The 26,937-nt window shown below is 45.8% G+C and overlaps 1 protein-coding gene and 1 pseudogene across 9 annotated transcripts in view; both read left to right on the top strand.

Annotated features, from left to right (window-relative positions):
* Positions 1–4,199: 4,199 nt before the first annotated feature.
* INO80C (INO80 complex subunit C) overlaps positions 4,200–26,937 on the top strand; it is a 100,149-nt gene continuing 77,411 nt past the window's right edge. For 7 of the 9 annotated variants that reach the window (XM_062201554.1, XM_062201545.1, XM_062201553.1 and 4 more), the window contains exons 1-4: positions 4,256–4,402; positions 20,808–20,925; positions 24,846–24,956; positions 26,290–26,401. In XM_062201554.1, the coding sequence (XP_062057538.1) occupies positions 4,356–4,402; positions 20,808–20,925; positions 24,846–24,956; positions 26,290–26,401 (388 nt within the window). In that variant the 5' untranslated portion in view covers positions 4,256–4,355. Of the gene's footprint in view, positions 4,403–20,807; positions 20,926–24,845; positions 24,957–26,289; positions 26,402–26,937 lie in introns of all 9 variants that reach the window. The other 2 variants (XM_062201549.1, XM_062201551.1) reach the window with 1 other exon arrangement.
* On the top strand, positions 11,522–13,160 carry LOC133766594 (partner and localizer of BRCA2-like; annotated as a pseudogene).

Below are 26,937 nucleotides of genomic sequence, written 5' to 3'. Positions count from 1 at the left end.
AACAACAACTCTGGCTGCTTAACTGGTGTACCCCAGTCAGGGCATCAGCATCCCAGGAGAGGCTCCAGCAACCTTCACCAAAGTAAGTGTGGCTTTGGTGAGGGTCACATGAGCTGCAGGAGCCAGCAGGGAGGCTGAAGAGGAAGTGCATGGGGAAGTACATGAGTCAAGTAAGTTTCTCAGGAGTAACTGGGGAGGGAACTCAGGGGAGGCTGTCTGAACACGTAAGCTAGCAGAATGTGGGTCATCAGTGTTCGTTTATCTTTACCAATGGATATGAGAATAGGTGGGTCACACACGCACAAGGGTGTGTGGAGTTCCTATATGAGCCAGCCAAGGGAAGTGGCTGGCACTGCCAAGGTGGATGTTGAGAAAGTTTTATCCCAGCCGGCCCCAGTTTTACTTGCTTCAGTTGGTGTCCTCCAATATTTTTCTCTTTCCTTATTTCTATCACCTGTTGATGCTCTGCCACTTAATTCCTGCTAACTCTGGCAACTGCCTAGGCTTTGGGATTGAATAACTGATGAACAATTAGCATTTACAGAGACACAAAACACGGGGTGGGTGGGCGGGTGTGGCACATGTTCCAGAGGTGCAGAGGTGATGATGAATCAGCTTTTGACTCACAGAGCATGAGATGCCTCTAAGCATCCACGTTTCTATGTACCTGGCTAGGCACCTTTGGAGAGTGTCAGACAAGAGATGCCGATATCAAAGCAGTCTGCATTTACACGGCAATTGAGGCCCTAAGAGTGAGTGAGATGGCTAGGGAGAGTAGAGACTGGGGAGGCAGAGGGCCTTGGACTAAGCCCCAAGGAGTGATCAGTCTGCAAGGATTGAGCAGGAAGATCCTGGTTCCAAACCTCACTGATCATGAGAATTACCTGGGAAACTTAAAATGTGCATCCGTAGGGGGATGTGACTACATATATTTTGAAAAACCTGTAGTAGCATTAGAAATCATCCATGGTAGAAGATGACTGTCAGAGACACGCCAGCTGTTAGGAAAGAGGAAAAACAAAAGGATGGTGATGTTTCAGCCACCAGAAGAATTTCAGGAAAAAATAGAATCAGACAAGACCAGAACTGAATTCAGTAATGGGAAGCCAAATGGTGGTGCATCCACTTGTCTGACTCCTTAAAACATTGAGCTGTTGTTTGAATTCAATGAACATCACAGGAAAGGGCCCAGCAGAGCTCCTTGTGCTCCATGCACTGAAAGACACCTGTGGCCAGGCGGAATTGGGGGAGGGGGGGATAGTCAGATGGCAGAAGGCTTTTGATTGGAAGTAGAATCTGTACTGAGGCAAAATGGATAACAGGCAGGGGGCTAAGCATTCCTAGCAGAAGAAACAATGGAAATAAAAGTATGATGAGTTATAAGAACAATGTATACCCTAGGAAATAGTCCCTGGCTGGAGCACAAGGAATTAAGTGTGGGAATGAAGCAAGTGAAGAGGGCAGAGCAGTTATTAAAGATCTTTATGCCAAGCTAAAAACTTCTTTGGACGTTAGCCTGAAGGTAAAAGGGCCCTGAAGAATAGAAGTGCGTGGTATGCATTGGATTTATGATTTAAAAAGTCATTCTGGCAACCAGTGTGAAGAAGGTCTGGGCACAGGGATGGGTTAGGAAAAGATGGAGGTCCACACTCCCCACTGAGGCTGTGTAAGCAAGTGTAGGATTTAGGCAGGAACAGGGGCAAAGAATCTGAAACAGTTTATCCACCAAAGCTTTTTTTCAGAGGACATTTTGGGAAAGTTTATCTTGTGATGCTGTACTCAGTCAGAGGCAGCCAGATCTCTAAGGACAAGGGCAGCTGCAAGAGACCAGGCTGAGTGAGTCAGATGTTCAAATGAAGATGTATGCTGCCTGAGCAGGAAGGACCCTCCTGCTGGCTCCCCCTTCTCTACATCCTGGATATATACTGCAAGCAGGAAGTGATATGGGGAGCTAAGTAGGGAGTTAGGCAGGAATAAATGAAGCTGGAAGGTTTTTTTTTTTTTTTTAAGATTTATTTATTTATTTGAGTTACACAGAGAGAGGAGAGGCAGAGAGAGAGAGAGAGAGAGGTCCTCCATCCGCTGAAGATCCGAAGCCGGGAGCTTCTTAAAGGTCTCCTGCGTGGGTGCAGAGGCCCAAGGACTTGGGCCATCTTCCATCACTTTCCCAGGCCACAGCAGAGAGCCGAATTGGAAGTGGAGCAGCTGGGACTCGAACTGGCACCCATATGGGATGCTGGTACTGCTGGTAGCAGCTTTACCTGCTATGTCATAGTGCTAGCCCTGGAAGATTTTTAAAAGCAATTTCTGTGTAGCCTTGCGTTGTAACTTTAGACCCTTACCTGTCAATCCAGTACACCCATTTTCCCATGATGCACCCATGTTACATATAGGACCAGGAAGGAGGAGACACCATGATAGCTACATGGAAGTTAAACTCCACATGGGAGCTCCATGAAACTCCCAGAAAACCTTACAGACACTAAACTCCACCATTTGTATTTTCAATTAGGGTACCACCCTGTACCTCACGGGAGTGCCCCTTTTTGGCTTTTAGATCTGGCTTATGGGTCCTTCTCTGGCCTCCTCCCAGGCCACTCTCTGAGTCACTCATGATGGGTATTATTCCTTGGAGTTTCCCATACTCTCACATGAAATGCATGTTTACTTCCTCTTTCTTAAATAAATCCTGCTCGCACTTGTGCACTGTATTTATGCCCTTGCTTTCAATTCTTAACTTTGTGGAGGAAAGAACTTGAAATAAAATATTGAGATTCTATGCCAGTAACAGAAGGACCCTCCTGCTCCTCACCCCTTACATCCTAAACACTCCTCTAACCCCTGCGAGAAAGCCCTGGCCAACTGCTTCTTTGGGGAAACACTGTGTTTAGGGAACTGTACCTTCCCTTTATCTCCTTTACTCATCACAAGTAAAGGAAGCTTTCCTTTGAGCAACTCCCCTTTGAGGCTGATCACTTTGGCAACACCTCAAGCAAACAGACCAGACCTCTAGTCAGCTCACAGCTGTTCAGGGACCCAGACTGCAAGATGGTTCCGCCAGGTCAGGAGCAGGGGAGAGAAGTGAGCTGAGGAGGTGACTGGAGTGGCAGGAGGGTGGGATGCTAGAAAGAACATGCTCTGGTGACTTGCTGGTTGAAGGAGAGCCCTTGAAATAAGAAAGGGAAAGCCTAGATTCAGGTGAGGATAGGGGTGGACACTGGGCATGGGAGTGAATATTTCAATAGTTATTTCTTCAAAGAAAAAAGGTGTCAGGAACAGTATGGTTGGTTTCCCTAACTGTGTATTTACTTTCTACCCTCAGGCATTCTATAGCCCCCCCCCCCCTTTTTTTTTTCCTTTTAAATACCCAGATTCTTTGGTCTCTTTCTTATATAAGAACACACGGGCTTCCAACTAGTTCTTGCAGGGAGTTTGTTCATTTGCTGATGACTTCATTACAAAAAAAATGTACCAAAGACATACAAGGTACCGTGACCAAAGATAGGTAAGTGAACAAGACACAACTGGATCTCCCCTCATTGATATTACATTCTAGCAGAAGCCAAAAAAGACATTAGCTACCCAATCATAAGCAGCACCTCCATGGGGTAGCATGAGGCAGAGAATGGGTGGATACTAAGATTCATAAATAGGTTTTAGCAGATCTACGACTCCCTGAAATCTGAATATAAAATTTTGTCTGTATCGCTATACATTTGGGATGGGGGCAGCAAAGTTTCTTTGCTCAAAGGGGTCTATGATCCCTAAAAGGTTAAGAACCCCTCCATCCTTCAAGACATTTGGGCACTACCGATACACAAGTCCTTTCTCCGGGGAAAGCCAGCTCCGTGGCAAACATTTTGGTTCACCAACACTGACGCTACCTTCACTCTCGGACATCAAAAGTGATCCATCAATCGCCTAAGTTAATGAGGAAAGACAATACGATTACATTCCTTAAAAGGTAGCTGTTATAAAACACAGGGGCTTGTCCTATTCCTCTGCCACTGGGGAGTTCCAAGAATTTGCCCCAGGGGCCACGCTCGGAGCGGCCTGGGGGACTCCTTGCCGCCAGAGAGCACGCTCTGCTGCAGCTCCGCCTTCCAGAGCCCACCGACAGAGTCCGCGAAATCCTCTAGAGTCCAGGCCATGTTTTCAAGCACCAAGGCGGAAGTTACACCCAGCCGGAAGTTCCAGGGTCGGCCCGGGGTGGGGGTGGGGGTGCAGCAGGAAGGCTCAGAGGAGGATGGCGGCCCAAATTCCACTTGTGGCCGCCACTTCCACTCCCGGGATAGCCCGGAACAGCAAGAAGAGGCCTGCCAGCCCTTCGCACAACGGCAGCGGCGGCGGAGGCTATGGCGCCAGTAAGAAGAAAAAAGTGTCCGCTTCGGGCTTTGCGCAGGTACGCGGTCGCTCGTCCGAGCTGCGCGTGCGCCGGGCCGAGCGGCGAGGGCGCGTGCGCGCCCGGGGGCGGGGCGGGGCCGAGGTGACGCCGGCTCGCGTGTGCTGTGGGACGGGCTGGGTTTTGGTGTGAATGAGTAGTTTGACTCGAATTTTGGACGTGCGGGCTCTAGTGGAAGAATCACTCACCTTAGGGGTGTAGGGCCATTGCGGGGTGAACCAACGGACGGGCCCCTGCCGCTTCTGGAGCGAGGCTCAGGGCTCAGAGCCAGTCATGGAGAAGTTGGCGAGTCTCCCCTTAGTCTTTGCTACGGCGTTGGCGAGCGCGAGAGGGACCGAGCTCCCTGACGCCCGAGGAAACAAAGGCATATTCATTTCCTCGTGTTTGGGAGCGTGCTTTTTCCACCCCAGGCTTCCTCGTGCTAGAGTGGGTTTTGTCGGTCTTTCCGCATGAGGTTAAGGGGGTTAAGTGAGATAACGATTGTGAAGCCCGCACTTGAGGGCATCTGGCAATCCAGGCGCTGCAGTTCCGGCAAGGAGCTTTTCATCGGAGTGGGTTCATTAGATTAGGGTTTTCCCTGGCTCCTCTTCTCCGCCCATTAAGAGCAGGGGTGGAGTGTGTTACTTGGTGCTTCACAGCATGGCGCCCGACGACTGCTCTGTAGGCGCCTGTGGCTTCTTCAGTCTGTAATTGGTAGAGGTTCCCCCCCACCACCCCCAATGCTCAATGTTTTGTTGAGGTAAAATTAGAATACAGGAAAACGCACACCTGTGGCCACCGTCCAGCTCAAGAGAGAGCTTTCTAAGAAGATCCTGGGGTAACCTTTTCCTGTCAGCACACCCTCAGAGGTAACCACTGTTCTGCCGCCTCTCACCATAATTTTTTTGTTTTAAAGGGAGCACAACCTTTTTGGTTTTTTAAAAATATTTATTTGAAAGGCAGAGTTGCACAGAGAGAGAGAGACAGAGATCTTCCATCTCCTGGTTCATTCTGCAAATGGCTGCAACGGCTGGAGCCTGGAGCTTCTTCGAGGTTTCCGACTTGGGTGCAGGGACCCAAGCACTTGGGCCATTTCTCTACTGCTTTTCCAGGCGCATTGGCAGGGAGCTGGATTGGAAGTGGAGCAGCTGGGACTGAATCCGTGGCTCATGTGGGATGCTGGCACTGCAGGTGGTGGCTTTACCTGCCATGGCACGGCATCAGCCCCTATTGACTCTGTTTTTAAACATAATACAATCTTATAGAACATATTATTTTGTGTGGGCCTGGGTTTCTTTTTGGAATTAAGGGCTTTGGAAGGAAGTTAGTTTGAGAGTCATTTGTTCTGTACATCTGATACGTTGTATGCGTATAACTGATGGACATATTAGTTGTTAAACAGTTTTTTGAGCATAACCTGCTCGGAAAGTTCTTATATAAGTTTTTGTGTGGAAATACGCTTTCATTTCTCCTGGTAGAACTGCTGGATCAGAAAGTAGACACATATTTAATGGTTAAAAATAGTATTTCCCAAAGTAGTTGCGCCATATTGCATTCTCACCAGCAGTGTATGAGGGTTCTGGTTGCTGCATGTCCTCCCCATCAGCAGTCTTCAGAAATTGCTGCCATTCTATCAAATGTCTAGTGGTATCTCATTGTTTGAGTTTGTTTCTCCAATGGCTAATGATATAAATCACCCTTTCATGTGCTTACTGACTATTCCAATATCTTTTGTGACGTGCCTGATTATTTTTTTCTAATTGGGTTTTTAAAAAGTGTTAATAATTAGTAGTAGCTTCAATACTCTTGGTTCTTTGCCTGATAGAAGCATGTGAATACTTTCTCCCACTATGCACGATTTTGTTTTGATATCAAGCTGTGCCAAGGCCAAGGAATGTAGTCAGTGCATTTTAGAAGGGATACTTGCTCTAACCCCACAGTAGCATTGATCAACACCCACCACAGCAAGCATCAGAGAGTAGTAGTCAAATGCCTTCAGAATGCTGGACATATCTAGTAATCAAATATGGTGGAGGTCACAACTCTTGTGGCCTGGATATTCCCTGTAGACCTGTGTGTCAGCAGCGCCGTAGGAGAGGCTGGTAAGAGCAGAGAATTTCCTAGAAGACTGGATTCTTTTGTCTTGGCTCTCTTCTTCCCATCTGGTGTTCAACTAAAGAGGTGTAGTAACCACTTACTTCACTTCCATCCTTAGCAGCCCACTAGAAAGGGTGAAAAAAATTGGCTTCTGTTTCTGGAAAGGAGGCTTGGATTTTTGACCTGGTCCATCTTCCCATCCTTGGTCCCTGTTCCACGTGCAGGCATTAGCACAGTGCTGCTGTAAGAGCTGCCTGGAATCTAAAGTGACAAATATCTGTATCCCTCGCTTAGCCTTTCTGTTGTGTTTCAGTACAGTTCAGTCAGCAAAAATTAATTACACTGTATTTCTGCTATGTCCATAGCAGTATGTTAAAACATTTCAAAGGATCGTAGCCTTTCCTCACCCTTCCAAGAGATTTTAGGAGGAGAGAATGTCACATTTGTGGTATGAGTCTGCCACTTCGTCCGTTAGGAATCGTGGCAGTAATTTAGTGATCTAAATTTAGTAATTTAGTGATCTAAATAACGCCAAGCATTTATTGACTCATAGATCTGTAGATCAGAAGTAGATTTTCTGATAGATCAGAAGTCCTGGGACATAACCTGCTTGGTTCTCTGCTCAGTGTATCACAAGCTCGAACAAACCTTGACTGGACTGTGTTCTTGTCCGAAGACTCTGGGGGAGATTTTGCATTCAGGCTCATTCATGTTGCTAACATAAGAATTCCATTCTTTTGCAGCAGCAGGACTGCAAGGCCCTGTCTTCTTGCTGGCAGTCAGCTGCTGCCCACATTCGTTGCCACCTGGCCTCTGCCATCTTCAGAGACTGCTCTGGAGAATCTCACTTGTGTCTGATCCCTTATATTTCAAGTATTTCTCCTTTCTCTTGACTCTGACCACTGAATTTAGGTTTAAAGGACTGAAGTGGTTAGGACAGGCCCACCTGGATAATTGTCTTTTTTTAAAGTCAGCTGATTAGAGATCTTATTTACGCCTGCAAACTCCTTTACAACAGTATGTGGAAGTGCGTACCTGAATAAGTAGGGAAGAGTGTATGTACACGAGGGGCTGGGAATCTTGGGGAGCTGTCCTACAATTCTGCCTGTCCTACAGTTCTTATGTAGGACATAAGAAACAGCCAGGAATGCCAGGGTTGATCAGGTGTAGGCCAGCATGAGCTGCGCACTGAGGGGATACTAGTCCCCGTTCCCTGTGTGCATGCTGGACCCAAGTCCTACTGGGTCTCTGTCCACAGGCCCAGAGCTGGAGACAGCAGCTCTTTTGTTTCAGCCTCTGACATGATGGAAGAGCCTCACAGGAAGTCCCTCAGCTGCAGAGAGAAGGTAAAGGTGCTAGGCTGAAGAAAAAATTAGCATTCTTGAAAAAATACAGCAAGATACCAGCCAGCTTTCAGCACGCCCAAAGAGCTGAGAAGCTTAAGAATTCTATTAAGAAAACAGTAGAGGAACAGAACTGCTTGCTCCAACAGGAACTCTCGCCACAACTAAACCACTCAGATCCTAAAAATAAAGCACCTCTTTGTAGCAAATTACAAATCAACACTCATCTTGACAAAGAAACTGGAGAAAAGACATTTATCACCTTCGATGAGTCCTTTAGCCCTCGAGATGGCCCAGAGGAAGGATTATCCACACAAAGAACTGATGATATCCAAAAATATTTCCCCTGCAGTGTCAGTGGCCATGAAGCTGAAAAAGGCAGAGTAGGCTGCCAGGGAGAAGAAAGAAGCCACAGAAGAAAACATTTATTTCACAGGAGAGAGAGTACTTCTTTAACTCATACTCTTTGAAAAAAGATTAAATGAAGAGGAAAAAGCTTATAGCAAAAATCCTGGGTCACCGGTAACTGAAAGAAGAGCTTGCCTTTGAAGTCTAAGTCTGAACTTCTTGATTCTCCAGCACCAGTTACAGAAACTGATAGAGTGAGTGCATTGATTCGCCAACGGCCAAACCAGAAAGGGATGTTGATACTCTTAAGAGGAAATAATTTCCTTAAGGAGGCTACAACCCCTTTGCAGACTCCCTCAAATACAAGTAATAGTACCTTGAACATATGCCTCCTGCAGGCAGCTGAACTTGTTACTCAGGGCTTAGAAAACATTAACTCTGCTTTACCTGTTAACTTGGAGGCACAAGGCAAAAAAGGACTCTTTTTACAGATAACTCAGTAGTAAGTAAAGCTGTGAGTGCAAATAGCCAGCTGCCTAGAAGTCCTAACTTAAAGGCAGATAGCTCAAGTTCTAAGAAAGAAGTCACCATAACATTAAATAAAAAACAAAATGTAAAAGAACAGGATCATACAGAGAAATCTTTAAAATGAGTAACACTTTTTATTTGTTTTTAAAGACACTTTTTTATTTGAAAGCAGAGTTACAGAGAGAGGGAAAGAGAGAGAGAGAGAGAGAGAGAGAGAGAGAGAGAGAGAGAGAGAGAGAAAGAGAAAGAGAAAGAAAGGTGTCTTCCATCATTTGCTGCTTCACTCCCCACATGATTGCAATGGCCAGGGCTGGGCCAGGCTGAATCCAGGAGCTTTATCCAGGTCTCCCACATGGGTGACAGGGGTTCAAGCACTTTGACCATCTTCCACTGCTTTCCCAGGCATATTTGCTGGGAGCTGGATTGGAAGTGGAGCAGCTGGGACATGAACCAGTGCCTATACTGGATGCCAGCATTGCAGGCAGCAGCATGACCTGCTACAGCATAACACCGGCTCTGAGTCACACTCTTTTTTTTTTTTAATTTTTAATTTTATTTTATTTTTTAAAGATTTATTTTTATTTATTTGAAAGAGTTACAGAGAGAGGTAGAGACAGAGAAAGGTCTTCCATCTGCTGGTTCACTCCCCAGATGGCTGCAACGGCTGGAGCTGAGCTGATCCCAAGTCAGGAGCCAGGAGTTTCTTTTAGGTCTCCCCTGTGGGTGCAGGGGTCCAAGCACTTGGGCCATCTTCCACTGCTTTCCCAGGCCATAGCTGAGAGCTGGACAGGAAGAGGAGCAGCCTGGACTAGAACTGCACCCATGTGGGATGCCGGTGCTTCAGGCCAGGGCTTTAATGCTCTGTGCCACAGTGCCGGCCCCTGAGTAACACTCTTGATGTTAGAAATGAAAGTCTTGGGGCCAGCGCTGTGGTACAGTGGGTTAACGCCCTGGCCCAAAGTGCCGGCATCCCATATGGGTGCCGGTTCAAGTCCTGGCTGTTCCTCTTCTGATCCAGCTTTCTACTATGGCCTGGGATAGCAGTAGAAGTTGGCCCAAGTCCTTGGGCCCCTGCACCTGTGTAGGAGACCCAGAAGAAGCTCCTGGTTCCTGGCTTCGGATTGGCACAGCTCCAGCTGTTGTGGCCAATTGGGGAGTGAACCAGCGGGTGGAAGACCTTTCTCTCTCTCTCTCTGCGTAATTCTGACTTTCAAATAAATAAATAAATCTTTAAAAAAAAAAAAAAAGAAGAAGAAATGAAAGTCTTCAGGATAACAAAGTTCTAAGTCAGTTTAAGAGTTTCAGCCCAGAAGTAGTCTGTTTCTACAGAAAACCAAATACTTTTCTTACACAGTGCTTAAAAGGCACTGTGTTTCTGGCAGATAATTATATTAGAACAACATGAGGCATGTCAGGTTGCTGGAGGAAAGTAGCCTTGGAAACTGTAGTTCAAAGTCATTTAGGTATCAGGAAGATAAAGTTTAAAAGCAAAAATAAGGAAGCAACTAGAAATTTAAGGTTTTCCTATGGAGAAACTGACCAAATTGAAATCAGGCTGTCAGGTACACATGTAGAACCAAGTTCAGGAAGTTCTCAGAACCTTCTGTCATTAACTGAGGTTAGCTCACCTGCCAGTCCCACTAAAGATAAGTTTTCTACGAAGGCAATTCCCAACTGTCTGGTAGAAGATGCAAAGAAAAAGTCAGTGTGCACACTACTGTTGGATCATCATGAACTCCCTTTGCCAACATCCGGCATAGCAGATGTTAACAGGTCCAAGGAGAAAGTCACCTTGAAGAAATGCCAGAACAAAAAAGCAATTATTCATGGGAAGAAAGCTATCAAAAACAGGACTCCTGTTCTCTCATGTGTAATGCTTATTTAGCTTTGGATGATGATACTTTCAGGGGTCCATTTCATAAGAATGAAATGCTAATTCTAAAGCAACTGTCATCTTTTTTCAGCATCGCAGACTTTCAGTTACCTGATGAAGACTTTGAGTCCCTTCAGCTTCAAAAACAGAAGTCCTACTCCGAAAAACCAGCAGCACATATACAAAACTGTGGAGAGAGACTGGTGTTGTGGCACGGTGGATTAAGTTGTCGCCTGGATGCCAGCATCCAATAGAGGTGCTGATTTGAGTCCTGGCTCCTCCACTTCTGATTCTGTTTTCTGCTAATGTGTCTGGGAAAGCTGCAGAAGGTGGCACAAGTGCTTAGGACCCTGTACCCACATCGGAGACTCAGATAAAACTCCTGGCTTTGGGCTTCAGCCTGGCCCAGCTCCAGGTATTGCAGCCATTTGGGGAGTGAACCAGCAATGGTTCTTTGTCTCCCTCCATCTGTAACTCTGCCTTTCAAATAAATAAGATAATTTTTTTAAGAGGGAAATTGTGTTATTACAGAGGAACTGATTCCTAAACAAATCAATAAAGAAATGGAAGGGCCGGTGCGGTGGCTCACTTGGCTAATCCTCTGCCTGCGGTGCCAGCACCCCAGGTTCTAGTCCCAGTTGGGGAACCGGGTTCTAGTCCCGGTTGCTTTCTTCCAGTCCAGCTCTCTGCTGTGGCCTGGGAGAGCAGTGGAGGATGGCCCAAGTGCTTGGGTCCCTGCACCCGCATGGGAGACCAGGAGGAAGCACCTGGCTCCTGGCTTCGGATCGGCGCAGTGCTGGCTGTAGTGGCCATTAGGGGAGTGAACCAATGGAAGGAAGACCTTTCTCTTTGTCTATAACTCTCACTGTCTATAACTCTCTCTCTTTCTCTCTCTCTCCCTGTCTAACTCTGCCTGTCAAAAAATTAAAAAAAGAAAAGAAAAGAAAAGAAATGGAAGACTTGGAAGAGGAGCATATTGTTCTATTAGGAAAAGTACATTCTGACATGCCAAATCTTCAAGACCAGCCTACAAAGGAGAGTCTTTCTTCATCTATGCTATTTTCAGTTCTTTAAATACCATTGTACCTGATGCTAAGTACAGATCTACCACTGATGTGTGTTCACCTGCTCTCCCTGTGTTAGGTACTAGTCAAGTTTTTGATTCTCCAGAATTTCCCATGTTAGGTACTGCTCAAGCTTTTGATTCCCCAGTGTCTGCAGAGGTTATCGGACAAACTTGCCCTACACCCCAGTTTTCTCCATGGGAAGACGCAGACTTGCTAGTGATAGTAAACAATATAGCAGTTCAACCAGCCTGCCAAAACTGGGTACCCATCTGAGTGTGTCAAGTAGGTAAGGAAAACCTGCCTGTAACTGTGACTCTGGCCTCCCCAACAACAGCTCTGTTGATTGAATTACTCACTTTCAGAAAAATTCAACTCTGTGGAAACACATGCCTGGAGTTGCATAAACAAACCGAAACGGCAGATCTTCCTGCTTGTAATGACAGTTTAAACCTATGCAACCTGAGGCCAGAGCAGTGGCGTGGTGGGTTAAGCTGCCATTTGTGACGCCAGCATCCCATATTGGAGTGCCAGTTTGAACTGCTCTGCTTCTGATCCATGTCCCCACTAATGCACCTGGGAATGCAGCAGAAGATGGTTCAAGTATTTGGGCCTCTGCCACTCATGTCGGAGACCCGAATGGAGTTCCAGGCTCCTGGCCCAGCTCTGGCTGTTGAGGCCATTTTGAGAGTGAACCAGTAGATGGAAGAATTCTGTCTTTCTCTTTCTCTGTCACTCTGCCCTTCAGATAAATAAAATAAACCCTAAAAAAGAAAGGAAGGAAATAAAGGAAGAACAAAGAACCCAAAACCCATGAACCTACAATTGGTTTCAAAGTTAAAGAATGCTCATGCTTCCTGTTCTGCAGATGTAAGTGCCATGTGGTGGGAAAGAGCTGATTTTAAAGAGCCTGGCATCATAACTGCCTGAAAGTATGTCCTTTCTCTGTGGAACCCTCTGGATGCTTGGCAGTGGGTAAAAACCTATACCTGTCCTTTCAGAGGCTCCAGTTTTACAAATAGTTCCTGTGCCTGATGTTTGTAATCTAGTGTGTGTAGCTCTGGAAAATTTGGAAATCAAGAGATGTCAGAGCATTATGATGAAAGTGAAAAACAAGTACTACTGGAATCTGAAAAGATAAAAGCTGTGTTTGGCCCTACCAAGAGAAGGCAAGTCAATAGTTGTGGCACCCTTTGTGACCAACAAATAGAAACGACATTTGCAGAAGATAGAGGAATCAGTGAAAAACAGTTTTTGATGCCTCCTGAAGAGACTGTACTAACTTGTTGAGGTCCAAGGAATGCAGGAACAGTGCTTGGTACAATTATTATGAACAGCATTGTTATTTGGAATTTAAAAACAGCTCCTGAAAAAATGTACATTAATGGTTCTTTCCAAACTTCAGTCTTTCACAGAGCCTGTGTTGAAATGGGACTCCTGTTTGTGTTCTGAGTCATCCTTGCGCTAAAGAGAGGGAATAGCTGGGAAGCCCTGTGTTTCAACTGACTGTGATTAACCCTAAGGCGACCCTGAGTATGGGAGTGATGATATACTGTCTTTTTCAAAGTCAGGATGGAAGGTTTCCGGAAGGTGATGTGTGAGACCATTTTGCGGCAGCCGTCTTGACTTCTGGAACAGTTGCCATTTGGGAGCTGCTCCGAGGATTTTGTACTGCTCTTCTTCCACCTGTCTGTGCCCAAAATTGTTCTTTCATTAAATGATCATGTACAGATTCTCATTTGCTGACTGGATTAAAAAAAAGGAAATATATTTATATGCTGCTGCATATGAGTCAGGATAAGATGAAAACACAGTTTCAGGATATATTTGGCCTTGTAGGTAGATTTTTTTTGGAGTTGTAATTATAAGAGGTCGTATCTGAAGGACACATAAAATAATTACTTGCGTGCATCCAGGGTTTTAGATTGGTTTTTGTAATTCTCCACATTTGTACATTTACTTTTTTTTTTTTTTTGACAGGCAGAGTGGACAGTGAGAGAGACAGAGAGAAAGGTCTTCCTTTGCCGTTGGTTCACCCTCCAATGGCTGCCGCGGCTGGCGCACTGCGCTGATCCCAAGGCAGGAGCCAGGTGCTTCTCCTGGTCTCCCATGGGGTGCAGGGCCCAAGCATCTGGGCCATCCTCCACTGCACTCCCGGGCCACAGCAGAGAGCTGACCTGGAAGAGGGGCAACCGGGACAGAATCCAGCGCCCCGACCGGGACTAGAACCCGGTGTGCCGGCGCCGCAGGCGGAGGGTTAGCCTATTGAGCTGCGGCGCCGCCTGTACATTTACTTTTTTTTTTTTTTTTGACAGGCAGAGTGGATAGTGAGAGAGAGAGACAGAGAGAAAGGTCTTCCTTTTTGCCGTTGGTTCACCCTCCAATGGCCACTGCGGCCGGCGCATTGTGCTGATCTGAAGCCAGGAGCCAGGTGCTTCTCCTGGTCTCCCATGCAGGTGCAGGGCCCAAGGACTTGGGCCATCCTCCACTGCCTTCCCAGGCCATAGCAGAGAGCTGGGCTGGAAGAGGGGCAACCGGGATAGAATCTGGCGCCCCAACCGGGACTAGAACCCGGTGTGCCGGCGCCTCAAGGCGGAGGATTAGCCTGTTAAGCCACAGTGCCGGCCTGCGTACATTTACTTTTAAATATGTACATAAAGCTCCAGTTGTCAATAAATATTTATTTTGATAAACAAAGAAAAAACAATGAGGAAGATATAGTAAATTCTATCCTTGAGCCAAAGGTGAGTATAGTTGTCTCCTGTTGTGTGGGACAGAGGAAGGTGAGGACTCTGGTGTTGGTAGTCAGACAAGAAAACCAAGGTTGAAGATAGTGGTTTGGGATGGGGAAGGCATTCCAAGTTCTGAACTGGGCACATGTAAAATGTACTTCAGCTGTCAAGGTTTCAGTAGTGTGGACATGAATATTTTTATATAAATGATTGTATTTCTTGAGTTAGAAGGGATTTTACAAAACTTTGAACACTTAAATTCCCCTATGTCAATACTTTCCGCAGTTTCTTTTTCTTTTCCTTTTTTTTTTTTTTTTAAGATTTATTTATTTGAAAGGCAGAGTTGCAGAGAGAAGAGGAGACAGAAAGAAAGAGATCTTCTGTCTCTTGGTTCACTTAAAATGGCCACAACGGCCAGGGCTGGGCCAGTCTGAAGCCAGGAGCCTGGAACTCCATCCGGGTCTCCCATGTGGGTGTCAAGGGCCCAAGCACTTGAGTCATTCTCTGCTGCTTTCCCAGGCACATTAGCGGGGAGCTGTATCTGAAACAGTATCTGGGACTTGAAGTGGCACTCTGATAGGGGCTTCTTAACCCATTGCACCACAGTGCTAGCCCCTACACAAGCTATTTCTGTATTAAAATTTTTGCATAGCTGAAATGTAGAGGTGTTTAGAGATTTAAATGCTTAAAAGTCTTCAATAGTTGAAGGTACTATTTTTGATCTAAAAGTATTCTGAGGGGCTAGCATTGTGGTATAGTGCGTAAAGCCACTGACTGACACTGGAATCCCACATGGGTGCATGTTTGTGCCCTGGCTGCTCCACTTCTGATCTAGCTCACTACTAACAGCCTCAGAAAAGCAGTGGAATATGGCCCAAAATTTTCGTCTCCTGCCATCCATGTGGGAGACACAAATGAAGCTCCTGGCTTTGGCTGTTGTGGCCATCTGGGAAGTGAACCAGTGGATGGAAGATCATTCTCTCTCTCCCTCTATCTCTTCCTCTCTCTGTAACTCTGACTTTCAAAATAAATAAAAACTTTTTAAAAAGTATTCTGAGCAAAGTGTTAATAGAAGTCTCCTTTGGGTCAGTCCTAGTAAAAATATTAAGTAGTTTAATAGTACAAAAGTATTGTTCTAATGTCTGTTTTTCATCTATTGAAAGGCAGAGTGACAGAGAAAGAGATTTGAGAGTGACCTATCCACTGGTACACTCCCCAAATGCCCATAATAGCCAGGGCTAAGCTAGGCCAAAGCCAGGGAACTAGGAACTCCATCGAGGTCTCCCTTGAGGGTGGTAGGAACCCAAGTTGAGCCATCACACTGCCTTCCAGGGTGCACATTACCAGGAAGCTGGATTGGAAGTGGAGCAGCTGGGTCTGGAATTGATACTCTGATATGGGCCATAAATGTCACAAGTGGCCGCTAAACTTGCTACACTAAAATACCTGCTTCCCAATTTATTATGCTTCTTCTTCTATCAAAATGGATCTTTAGTCCAGAAGAAGTGAGTAATGACAGCATTATTACTTATCTGAATGGATCTTCATCAGGATAGGTTTTTTTTTTTTTTGACAGGCAGAGTTAGACAATGAGAGAGAGAGACAGAGAGAAAGGTCTTCCTTTTTCCATTGGTTTACCCCCCAAGTGGCCACTGTGGCCAGTGGCCAGTGCGTTGCAGCTGGCGCGCTGTGTCTATCCGAAGCCAGGAGCCACGTGCTTCCTCCTGGTCTCCCATGCGGGTGCAGGGCCCAAGGACTTGGGCCATCCTCCACTGCCCTCCCAGGCCACAGCAGAGAGCTGGACAGGAAGAGGAGCAACCGGGACAGAATCTGGCACCCCAACCAGGGTGCCAGCGCTGCAGGCGGAGGATTAGCCTAGTGAGCTGAGACGCCAGCAGGATAGGTCTTTAGTTAAACAAAAGCTCTTAAGTGTTTATGCTTGCCAAGTTGTACAGGTTGTCTTAGAATTACAATTCTGTATTTGGTTTCACACATCAGTGTAAACTGATGTATTTACTGATGGGTACATTTTATGAAAGTGCAGTCCTCCATTCATTCTGCTTATAATCTTTGAGGAGGATTAGTGTTCAGTTGGTCAGTTGGAGATCAGATAATTTTACTAAAGTGAAAAAATGATAATAGTTAATATTTGTTGAGCATTTATTGTATGCCAAGCAGTTAAACACTTTCTAAGTACTAACTCATTTAATCTTCTAAGCAACTTTTCTGTTACTTGTTATTTTTTTCATTTTACAGCAAAAAGACTGAGGCATAGAGAAGTTAAATATCTTGTTCAAGGTCGTGCAGTAAGTGGTAGAGGCAGGGTTTGAACCCAGACAGGCTGTCCGGAGTCTCCATCCTGTTTTCTTAACTGCCTCTTCTCTATGTTCTGTCCTTCTCTACATGAGAAGATGTAATTAGATCTTTGATATAATCAAATCCATGATGCAGAGAACTGCTTTCTGCGGGGAATTTTACTGCATAAATGAGGAATATTTAGGCTTTTCAAATGCCTATTCTAGTTGCTAAATTTTGCTAAGAAATTTAATTGACCTATAGACTGAAAGTTACTTAACAGACTTTTGCTTCTTTAGCAGGATAATGCAGATGATGATAGAATCTTCTATAATTAGAGACAGCCAGACAATACTGGATTGATTTGATTTCTTCATTTAAAAAATAATTATTCTACCCCAGCTTAAAAAAATCATTCTAATCAAGTCTTAAGTTATGCTTTTCTATTTTTAAAGTTACTTTTTTCCATTTTAAACGTTTTTTTAAAAAATTTTAAATGAAAGGTAGAGAAAGAGAGAGAGATCAATCTTCCATTCACTGGTTTACTTCCTAAATTCCTGTAACAGCGGGACCTGGCCAGGCTCAAGTCAGGATCTCAGAACTCAATCCTGGTGACTGGCACTGTGGTGTAGCAGGTAAAGCCATCGCCTGCAGTGCCAGCATCCCATATGGATGCTGGTTTGAGTCCTGGCTGCTTTACTTCCAGTCCAGCTCCCTGCTAATGTGCCTGGGAAAGCAGCAGAAGATGGTCCAAGTCCTTGGGCCCCTGCATCCTCATGGGAGACCTGAACGAAACTCCAGACTCCTGGTTTCGGATTGGCCCAGTCCCAGCCATTGTGGACGTAATATGGCGTCTGTGATTCACTAAGTGGTGATCCTAACCATTAGACCAAGGGCCCACCATGTTTCTTCCATTTTTGAACTGGATATAACAGGTTGCCTAGTCTCCTTCCCTGATAGCTATTATGTGTTTTTTTTTAATATAGATATAGTTGTTCATATCGTATTTGGTGTATAATGTGTTCTCTGCTTTTTACTTAATGGTATTCTGTGAACAGCTCTCTGTGTTGCTGGAGAATTTAAAAAGTCTAATAGACTTTTATGACTAATGGACTGCATTATGCCCCAAGGAATTAAGTGCTTTTATTTAATTGACTTGATTGAATATTTAGATTGTATCTCAAATTTATGCCTGTAGCAAGTATCTCTGTTTTAACCTAGTGTCAGCTGTTTGAATCTAGAATGTCATTAGGTAAATGTAACTGGGTATTTGATTTTTCAATAACAAACAAAGGACATTTGCTTCCTTTCTTGTAACCACAGACAGAATACCCAAGTTATCCTTAAGTCTGAGTCAGTCATGTAGACTGCTATCCGGAGAGACAAAACCGTTTATTTGGGCTCTACATTAGGCAAAGCTGGGCCACTGATTGGGGCTGTGCTGTCAGGCAGAGCTGGGCTGAGATCAGGCCTTGCTGACTCCAGTCTGCTAAGGATAGGCTTGTGTTTCTTTAATAGCAGACCAGCTTTCTCTTCCCTTGGACTTAACATCATCTCTTTTCATGCTGCCAAGATAGGACAGACTTGATAGTAAGCATTACTTCCTGGTCTCTCCTTAGGGCATCCATGGCCCACGGCAGTGCAATGTTAATAGTACTTTAGTAGTATGGAAACTGTCCAGCGTTTTAAATGCTGTGTTGCTGCATCCACACCCCACAGACTTGATCTTCCCTTTGAGTAAAGGGAATCCCGTGCTGTGATTAGTAGACACAGGCGTCTCACTGTGGCTGAAACTGAGGAGTGAGGAATGAGAGTGTGGTAACTGGGGGCAGGAGTGGGAGTTGGAGGAGAGACAGCAGAAGACCAGCTCTGTGCTTCTGGGGCAGGGTGGGGATGGGGTGTCTAGCTGGAGAGGCAAGCGAGTCATCCTCTCTTTCCAAGCAGGAGGCAGCCCCAGAATGATGTGGCTCAGGCCACGTCAGGTGGCTTCCTTTCTTTTTCCCCGTCTCCTGCTTGACTTTTGAGTGAGGGTCTGGGTCTGCAGAACATGGTGAGAGCAGCCAGCAGGAGGGCTCTGTTTGGAAAATCCGTGCTTTAGCATGTTTTCATTGCGTCCTTGACCCTTCCCCAGCTTGCGGCCTGCGCCCTCGGCTGACTTCAGCTCTCTCACCATAGTAGATGCTTGCCTGGTGTCTTCTCTGGCAGAACTTCCAGCTGTCTGACCTACCTGACTTACCTTACAGGTCCCTGCTTATCACGGTGGCTCTGGGCGAAGCTTCACCTGCCCGGATCTTACTGGGGGTCTCTGGCAGTGTTCTCTTGGGTCTCCTCGTGGCCTTGGACAACCAGCCTATGTCCCTTTCTCTAAGCCCATAGCACCCTTGAGCTTCCCCACTGGGAATCAGGGAAGAGTAATGAACAACAAGGGAGAAAGGCGATCTTTGGGCATTTCTGACACGGAAGAAAAAGCTGATTCCTACTGCGTGAGGATGGAGCTGAGTGTGCTCTGTGGATGTTTCTGGCATGACTGTTGGAGGCCTGGAGGCCTTGGCTGTTCCCCTTTCTGTAGTTTGTCTTCTCTGCTTCTATAGCAGTTACTTGGGTTTCTTCCCCCAGATGGAAACAGTGTTGCTATCAGTAATCCTGTTCTTTGTGAAAAGCTCAAACAATGGAGCTGGAACCTAAAGTCTGCCTGTCCTCAGGAAATCTCTCTCCTGTTCCGGCTGCCTTCCCTGGCCTGAGCCCTGAGCTGTCCCAGCCATCCTGCCTTTTCTCTTCTGATGTGATCCCGCTGGGTAGTTCTTATGGCTGTTCATGCCTCTCTCTCTTAGCTTAGGTCACCTGTGGGCTGAGCCTCCTGACAGCACACAGGCATGGGCCTGTTTCTCACTGAGTGGTCTTGTGGCGCACGCTTACGCACGGCTGTTAGATTCCTTGGGAAAATGGCCTGTTGCTGCCTTCTAGTGCTAGCTTGGCTCCTCACACACTCTCACCTTGTTTCCCTCCCAGTCAGTGGGCCAAGACTACCTACCACCTATTGAAAGAGCAGGTAACACGGGGGTAGTGCTGTGGCATAGCAGGTTAAACCACTGCCTGCGACACCATCATCCCATGTGCTCGCCTGTTCATGTGCTGGCTGCTCCATTTCCAATTCAGCTCCCTGCTAATATGCCTGGGAAAGCAGCGGAAGATGGCCCAAGTGCTTGGGTCCCTGCACCCACGTGGGAGACCTGTGGCCCAGCCCTGACCATTGTGGCCATTTGGGAGGTGAACCAGTGGATGGAAGATCTCTTTCTCTAAGTTTCTCCCTCTCTCTCTGTGACTCTGCCTTTCAAATAAACAAATAAATCTTAAAGGAAAAAAAAGTGAGCAGGTAACTGTCAGCTTTTTGGACTGTGTGCCAGTCACAGCTTCTTTCTCAGGTACCATGGAGTACCTCCCTTACTGTCAGCTTGGCAGCTGGCAGGGCCCTGGGAAGAGGTTTTACTTGCCCACTGTATTTCTTTATCAGCCTTCTAAAGATTTCAGGGAAAATTGAATTTTCTTTGGCCTCAATGGCCAGAGCTGAGCTGGTCCGAAGCCAGGAGCCAGGAGCTTCTTCTGAGTATCCCACATGGGTACTGGGGCCCAAGCACTTGGGCTACCTTATTCTGCTTTCCTAAGGAGCTGGATCAGAAGTGGAGCAGCCAGGACTCAAACCAGCACCCATATGGGTTGCTGCCATTGCAGGCAGTGGCTTTACCTACTACACCTCGGCGCTGGCCCCCTTCAATGAAAATTTTCTAAAACCAAAGGCATTCTCTTCTGCCAGTTAGGAAGGACCAGGCATGGGGGAGGGACAATCCAGACAGAAGGGTTGGTGTGCATAGGGGAGAGAGCAGAGGGCCGGGACATCTTGCCTGAAACCCAGCTGTGTGGGGAGACCTTCAGAATTGTCTGAATTCAAGAAATGAACTTTGTTGCAATGCGAAGTCACAATAGGTAGACCATGTTCTTGGTCCTTCCCTGGTCCAGGATCCATTTCCTGGCCATATCTTTGCAGACCCCTTTAATCAGAAACAGGCCCTCCAGCCTTTCCCTTTGTGACCTGGATGCTGATTTTATAGAATGTTCCTCAGCGTGGGCCTGTCTGATGTCTCCTCACAGGTCTGGGCGTTACATTTTTGGCAAGAACAGAGAAGCGATGCTGGCCTCAGCACACCCTGTCTCATGGCGCCCAGTGTCGCCATATCCCATCACCCATGGCGTTAGCTTCCAGCACTTGGTAAGGTGATTCTTGCCAGGTTTCCCTTCTGCAAAGTTGTTCTTCTGTTTGTATTAAAGTCTCTTGTGGGGAGAAACTTTATATGAATTTCTCATTTCTCTTTATACTTTTGCCAGCCACTTTTAGCGTCCATGAATGGCTTTTGCCTGAAGCAGTTACTGTGATGCTTACCGCATGATAGTTTTCTAATTCTTATCCTATTGTGAGCAAGCGCTTTCTCTTCTCTCCCATTAAATCACTTAAAAATGTTTATTTTCATCTGCATGAAAAGGGGAGAGAGAGAGAGAGACATCTTACATCTATGGGTTCACTCCTCAAATGCCTATCTGTAGTAGCTAGGGCTGGGCCAGGCCAAAGCCAGGAGCCTGGAGCTCCGTCTGGGTCTCTCATGTGAGTGACAGGGACTCAAGTGCTTGAGCCATAATCTACTGCCTCCCAGGATGCATTAGCAGGAAGCTAGATCTGAAACAGAGGAGCTGGGACATGAATCCGCCCTCCCCAGTGTGGGATACGGGTGTCCCAAGCAGCAACTTAACCTGCTGAGCCACAACACCTGCCCCATTCATTTATTTTTTAAAATTGGTATTTATAATATGGATTCTTTATTCTATGGGTTGCAATCCATTACTGGCTTTATTTATTTATTCTTTTACTTGTATATAATAGCTTTATTTAGACAAAATATGCATCACAGAATTCACTTTTAAAGTATGCAGTTCAGTGGTTTATAGTAACTCACTGAGTTGGATAGTCATCACCATTATCTAACGTTAGGAAGTTTCTTTCACCCTGTAAAGAAACCCTCACCCTGTTAACAGTCGCTCCCGTTCCTGTCATTCTGCCTGCCCCTGAGCACACCTGGTCAGCTTTCTGTTTCTGTGAATTCAGCTAATCTAGGTACTTCATTTAAATGCAATCATAAATTAAATAACTATGAGGACTTTTGTGTCTGGCTTCGTTCTGGTAACATAGCACTTCAAGGTGTATCCATGACAAAGCATGATCAATACTTCATTTCTTTGTGTGGTTGAATAATATTCTATTATATAAATGTATCTGTTATTCAACAGAGGTGAGAAAAGACCACAGCAGCTTTATTTTATAATAGGTGAAGACCGAGAATAAACCTAATGTTCAACAGGAAAGTAGCTAAACACACTGTGGTACACTCATACAGTGGAGTAGTACTCTGCTAAGGTGTAAACAGATTGGAGGGGGCTTCAGAAATTTGAGGAAGGTGGAATTCAAAGAGAATTTGAGGGGGCGGCGCTGTGGCATAGCAGGTGAAGATGCCACCTGTGGTGTAGGCTTCCCATATGGGCATCTGTTTGAGTCCTGGCTGTTCCTCTTCTGATCCAGCTCTCTGCTGTGGCCTGGGAAAGCAGTAGAAGATGGCTCAAGTCCTTGGGCCCCTGCACCTGCCGTTGCTGGCACCGTAGGTGGAGGCCTAACCTACTATGCCACAGTGCTGGCCCCAGGATTTGAATTTTCTACAAACTTTTTGAAGCCCCCTGTTACACTGAAACTACTGACCTGTGCAGCAACTTGGATACATCTCCAGATTTCATGCTACTCTACAGAGCCAGACATAGGAGTGCATGCTGTCAGATTCTATCAATATAAAATTCTAAAGCAGGTGAAAGTAATGTGAATTGGAGCTGGCGCTGTGGCATAGCGGTAAAGCCGCCGCCTGCACTGACAGCATTCCATATGGGTGCCAATTCAAGACCCGGCTGCTCCACTTCTGATCCAGCTCTCTCCTATGGCCTGGGAAAACAGTGGAAGATGGCCCAAGGCTTTGGGCCCCTGCACCCACATGGGAGACCCGGAAGAAGCTCCTGGTTCCTGGCTTCAGATCGGCACAGCTCTGGCCGTTGTGGCTGATTGGGGAGTGAACCAACAGATGGAAGACCTCTCTGCCTCTCCGTCTCTCTGTGTAACTCTTTCAAATAAATAAATAAATCTTAAAAAAAAAAAAAAAAACACAAAAGTAATGTGAATCAGAGCAATGGTTGTCTGGGACTGGGAGGTATTGGCTTGGCAGGACCCTGGCATATCTTTCTAGTGTGATGCCAATATTGTATTTCTTGTTAGGGATTATGATTGTGCAATAATTTGGCAAAACTCATGAAACCTACACTTATGGTGTGTTCATTTCACTGTATATAAATTGTAGTTCAATTTTTAAAAATTTATTATGGCCTAAGAAACGGGTAATTGTAAAAATCAGAGGTGATTTCTTACTGTGAGTTGTTCTTTTCTTTGTGATTGTTAGCTTAAAGGTTTTCTTTAGGTTTAATGCATATTGACGCGGCCAGTGCCGTGGCTCACTTGGTTAATCCTCCGACTGTGGTGCCGGCATCCCATATGAGCACTGGGTTCTAGTCCCGGTTGCTCCTCTTCCAGTCCAGCTCTCTGCTGTAGCTTAGGAGGGCAGTGGAGGATGGCCCAAGTGCTTGGACCCTTGCACCCACGTGGGAGACCAGGAGGAAGCACCTGGCTCCTGGCTTCGGATCAGCGTAGCTCCGGCCATAGTGGCTATTTGGGGGGTGAACCAACAGAAGGAAGACCTTTCTCTCTGTCTCTCTCACTGTCTAACTCTATCTGTTAAAAAAAAAAAAAAAAAAAAAAAAAGACTAGCTGACAAGAACTGCATGAGTAGGAACTGTGTGGTGTCTTGGAAATGGTATGGGTGTTGGAATTGGCCATATTTGGACTTGAATCCAGAGGTTGACCACTGTGTAGCCTTGCACCCATTTTCAAAGCCTTCTTCCTTTTTTCTTTTTCCTTCCTTCTTTCCTTCCTTCCTTCCTTCCTTCCTTCCTTCCTTCCTCCCTCCCTCCCTCTCTCCCTCCCTCCCTCCCTCCCTTCCTACCTCCCCCACCCTTTTCTCTCTTTAGATTTATTTATTTATTATTTGAAAGGCAGAATTGGGGGGGAGGGGTCTTCCATCTGCTGGTTTATTCCCCAAATGGCCGCAATGGCCAGAGCTGTGCCAATCCAAAACTAAGATCCAGAAGCTTCTTCCAGGTCTCCTGCATGGGTGCAGGGGCCCTAGTGCTTGGGCTGTCTTCTACCTATTGCTTTCCCAGGCCATAGCAGAGAGCTGGATTGGAAGTGGAGAAGCCGGGTCTTGAACCAGCACCAGAACGCCACAGCACTGGCCCCTGTTTTTGTTTGTTTCCTTTTTTTAAAAAATATTTATTTATGCATTTGAAAGAGTGGTGGAGGGGAGGGAGAGAGAGAGGGAGAGAAGAAAAGAGAGGAAGGGAGAGGAAGAAATGGGAGGAGAGGGGGAAGGAGAGGTCTTCTCTCTGCTGGTTCACTCCTCAGATGGCTGCATCAGCCAGAACTGGTCCAGGCTGAAGCCAAGAGCCAGGAGCTTCTTCCAGTTCTCCCATGTAGGCACAGAGGCCAAAGCACTTGGGCCATCGTCTTCCACTACTCTCCCAGACCACCAGCAGGGAGCTGGATCAGAAGTAGAGCAGCCGGGAATTAAACTGGTGCCCATATGGGATGCCAGTGTTGCAGGCAGCAGCTTTACCCACTAAAATGTTGAAGGCAGCAGGTTTATCTGCTACGCCACAGTGCTAGCCCCTCAAAACCTATTTTTTGTAAACTGAGGGCATGAGCACCTACTTTGTCAGAATTAAATGAGCCAGCTCAAGTTAGACAGTCATCCCTGTGTTTTGAACCTAGGTGAGCCAGGCAACACAGCAGTTGAGGGTCCTGCCTGTCTTTCCTGTGACTCCTGTGTGGCAGGTACTGCTCCCCTTCTGGCACGCCCTCCCCTGGAGCAGGCTACCTGCCAGAGCTCTGGGCCCACTGTCTTCCCTTGTTTTAGCTTCTGTCTTGCTGGAAACAGAAGTCAGGAAGTTAATGGAAGATACTGACCTCTAACTGTTCTTACTCTCTTCAAGGGTATCAGCATGGATGCCATGAGTGAGAATAAAATGGTGCCTTCTGAGTTGAGCACAGGACCTGTGGAAAAAGCTGCCAAACCTTTGCCATTTAAGGATCCCAACTTTGTGGTGAGCATCTAAGGTTATTAGATGAATATAAATAAAAAGCCACACAACTACATTTCAGCCTCTGATCGTGCTGGGCCTGTAGCTGAGGTGGCACCGATGTCCCCTTCTCCCTCTGTCCGAGTTGTCACCACCTCTCCCAAGGGCTGTTGTGGAAGGAATGGGGGCAGGGATTGGTCTCCCAGTATACCAGATCCTGGGGGTGTTTTTGTGTTCTCTGTGAACTACATTAAAGGGCACAATTTTTAGAGTGGGTTCTGCCCACGATGGTTGCTCTGCTTGCCTTTTCACTGGTCTCATATAACTTCTGTTTATTTATTTAAAAAATAATTTTTATTTGAAAGATAGAGAAACACAGACAGAGAACTTCCGTTCACTGATTCACTCCCCAAATGTCTGCAACAGTCTGGGCTGGGCCATGCAGAAACCAGGAGCCAGGAGCTCTGTCTAAACTTCTCTGTGGGTGGCAGGGACGCCCGAGGTGTGCATTAGCAAGAAGCTGGAACCAGAAGTGAAGATGACACTCCAACCCAGGCAGTCTGATACAGAACAGGGCATCCAAGCAATGGCTTCACTGCTGTGCCAAATGCCTCTGTACCCACATGTAACTTTTAGATGAGGTTTAAGATATTTAACTGAAAGAAAAGTGCTAACATTAATTTCTTTAAGTATTAAGTCCAGGCTATCGTCTATAAAATAGAAATAGGGTATTCTTTCTTCCATTCTTGAGTGATAACAATAAATTACACTGGTAAAAGTTTATTTTTTTCTGGATTAGTTTTGGGCATACAGTGTTACCATCACCTTTTGGTTTTCTTTTCCATTTTATTTTGTCGTCTTTATAGGACCAAAAAAAAAAAAAAAAAAAAAAATTCCGTTTGGCTTGCTGCACTATAATTGAGGCTTACTCAGGTTTTCCAGAATCACCAGTCCTGTGCAAGGCAGAGACTTGCCCTCTGAGGGGAGTTTAGAGGTGCAGTTGTGAATTCTGACTCTGAAGTAAATTTGTTTTAAAGTGATGAAGTCATGAGTGAATTCCGCAAAGTTAGACTCAATAAAAGATTTGACTTTTTTTTGTGCTGTCAAAAAAAGTAACCCTTCATTTCTATTCTATCATACTCTGTCACCAACTAACTCATGCGTTTTTGAAGATCCAGAAACTTTTTTCAACCAAGATTACAGTGTATGGTGAAATACTTTTTAAGAAAATCTGAGGTACCAATGACTGTTGACAGAATGTAAGGGCCACAACATTATGATTAAGCATAAATGTCAAATTCTCCAGTGGTAGTCCCCATTGATTTTTCTTTCTTCTAATGCATGCTTTTAATTCAAGCACTCTGGCCACGGTGGTGCGGTAGCTGGCAAGAAGAACAGAACCTGGAAGAACCTGAAACAGATCCTGGCTTCCGAAAGGGCATTGCCCTGGCAACTGAACGATCCTAACTGTGAGCTGTCGAGAGCCTTCCATGTGTTTCTAATGCTCAGATGAGAAACTTGCTTATAACAAGTCTACCTTATTTTACTGTGTTTGTGTTATGGTAGGAAAAAAGTTCTTTGAGGATTTTAAAGTGGCATCAGCCTAGGGATATTACATGTCTGTTTCCTCATAACTCTATCTGTGTTGAATCTGTTTGTTTGAGTTGTCATGGATGTGTGGTTTTTAGTGTCACTGTTAACATTTCAGTCTGGAGAAATAGGTCCCCATGTGATAATATTAGGATTCCTATTAGACAAACTTCTCACTCTAAAGTCTACTCTGAAAATTTGTTTCCAAGAACAAGGAAGACCAGTATAATGCCAGATCAAGGAGGCTTTCTAACAACTAGCTTAAAGGCCAACTCTTACTCTCTGAGCCAGTGTTTCTCAGAGTAAAATATTTTTGTGCTACAAGAAGTCCACATTTTTGTAAAGCACCGTTAAATGTTCTGTTCAATGCTACTGGAAAGTACAGCCTCAGAGTTCCTCCAGCTCTTGTCTTGTG

Source organism: Lepus europaeus, chromosome 9 (assembly GCF_033115175.1).
Source record: "Lepus europaeus isolate LE1 chromosome 9, mLepTim1.pri, whole genome shotgun sequence".
NCBI classification, from domain to species: Eukaryota; Metazoa; Chordata; class Mammalia; order Lagomorpha; family Leporidae; genus Lepus; species Lepus europaeus.
This window is presented reverse-complemented; position numbering and strand designations above follow the sequence as displayed.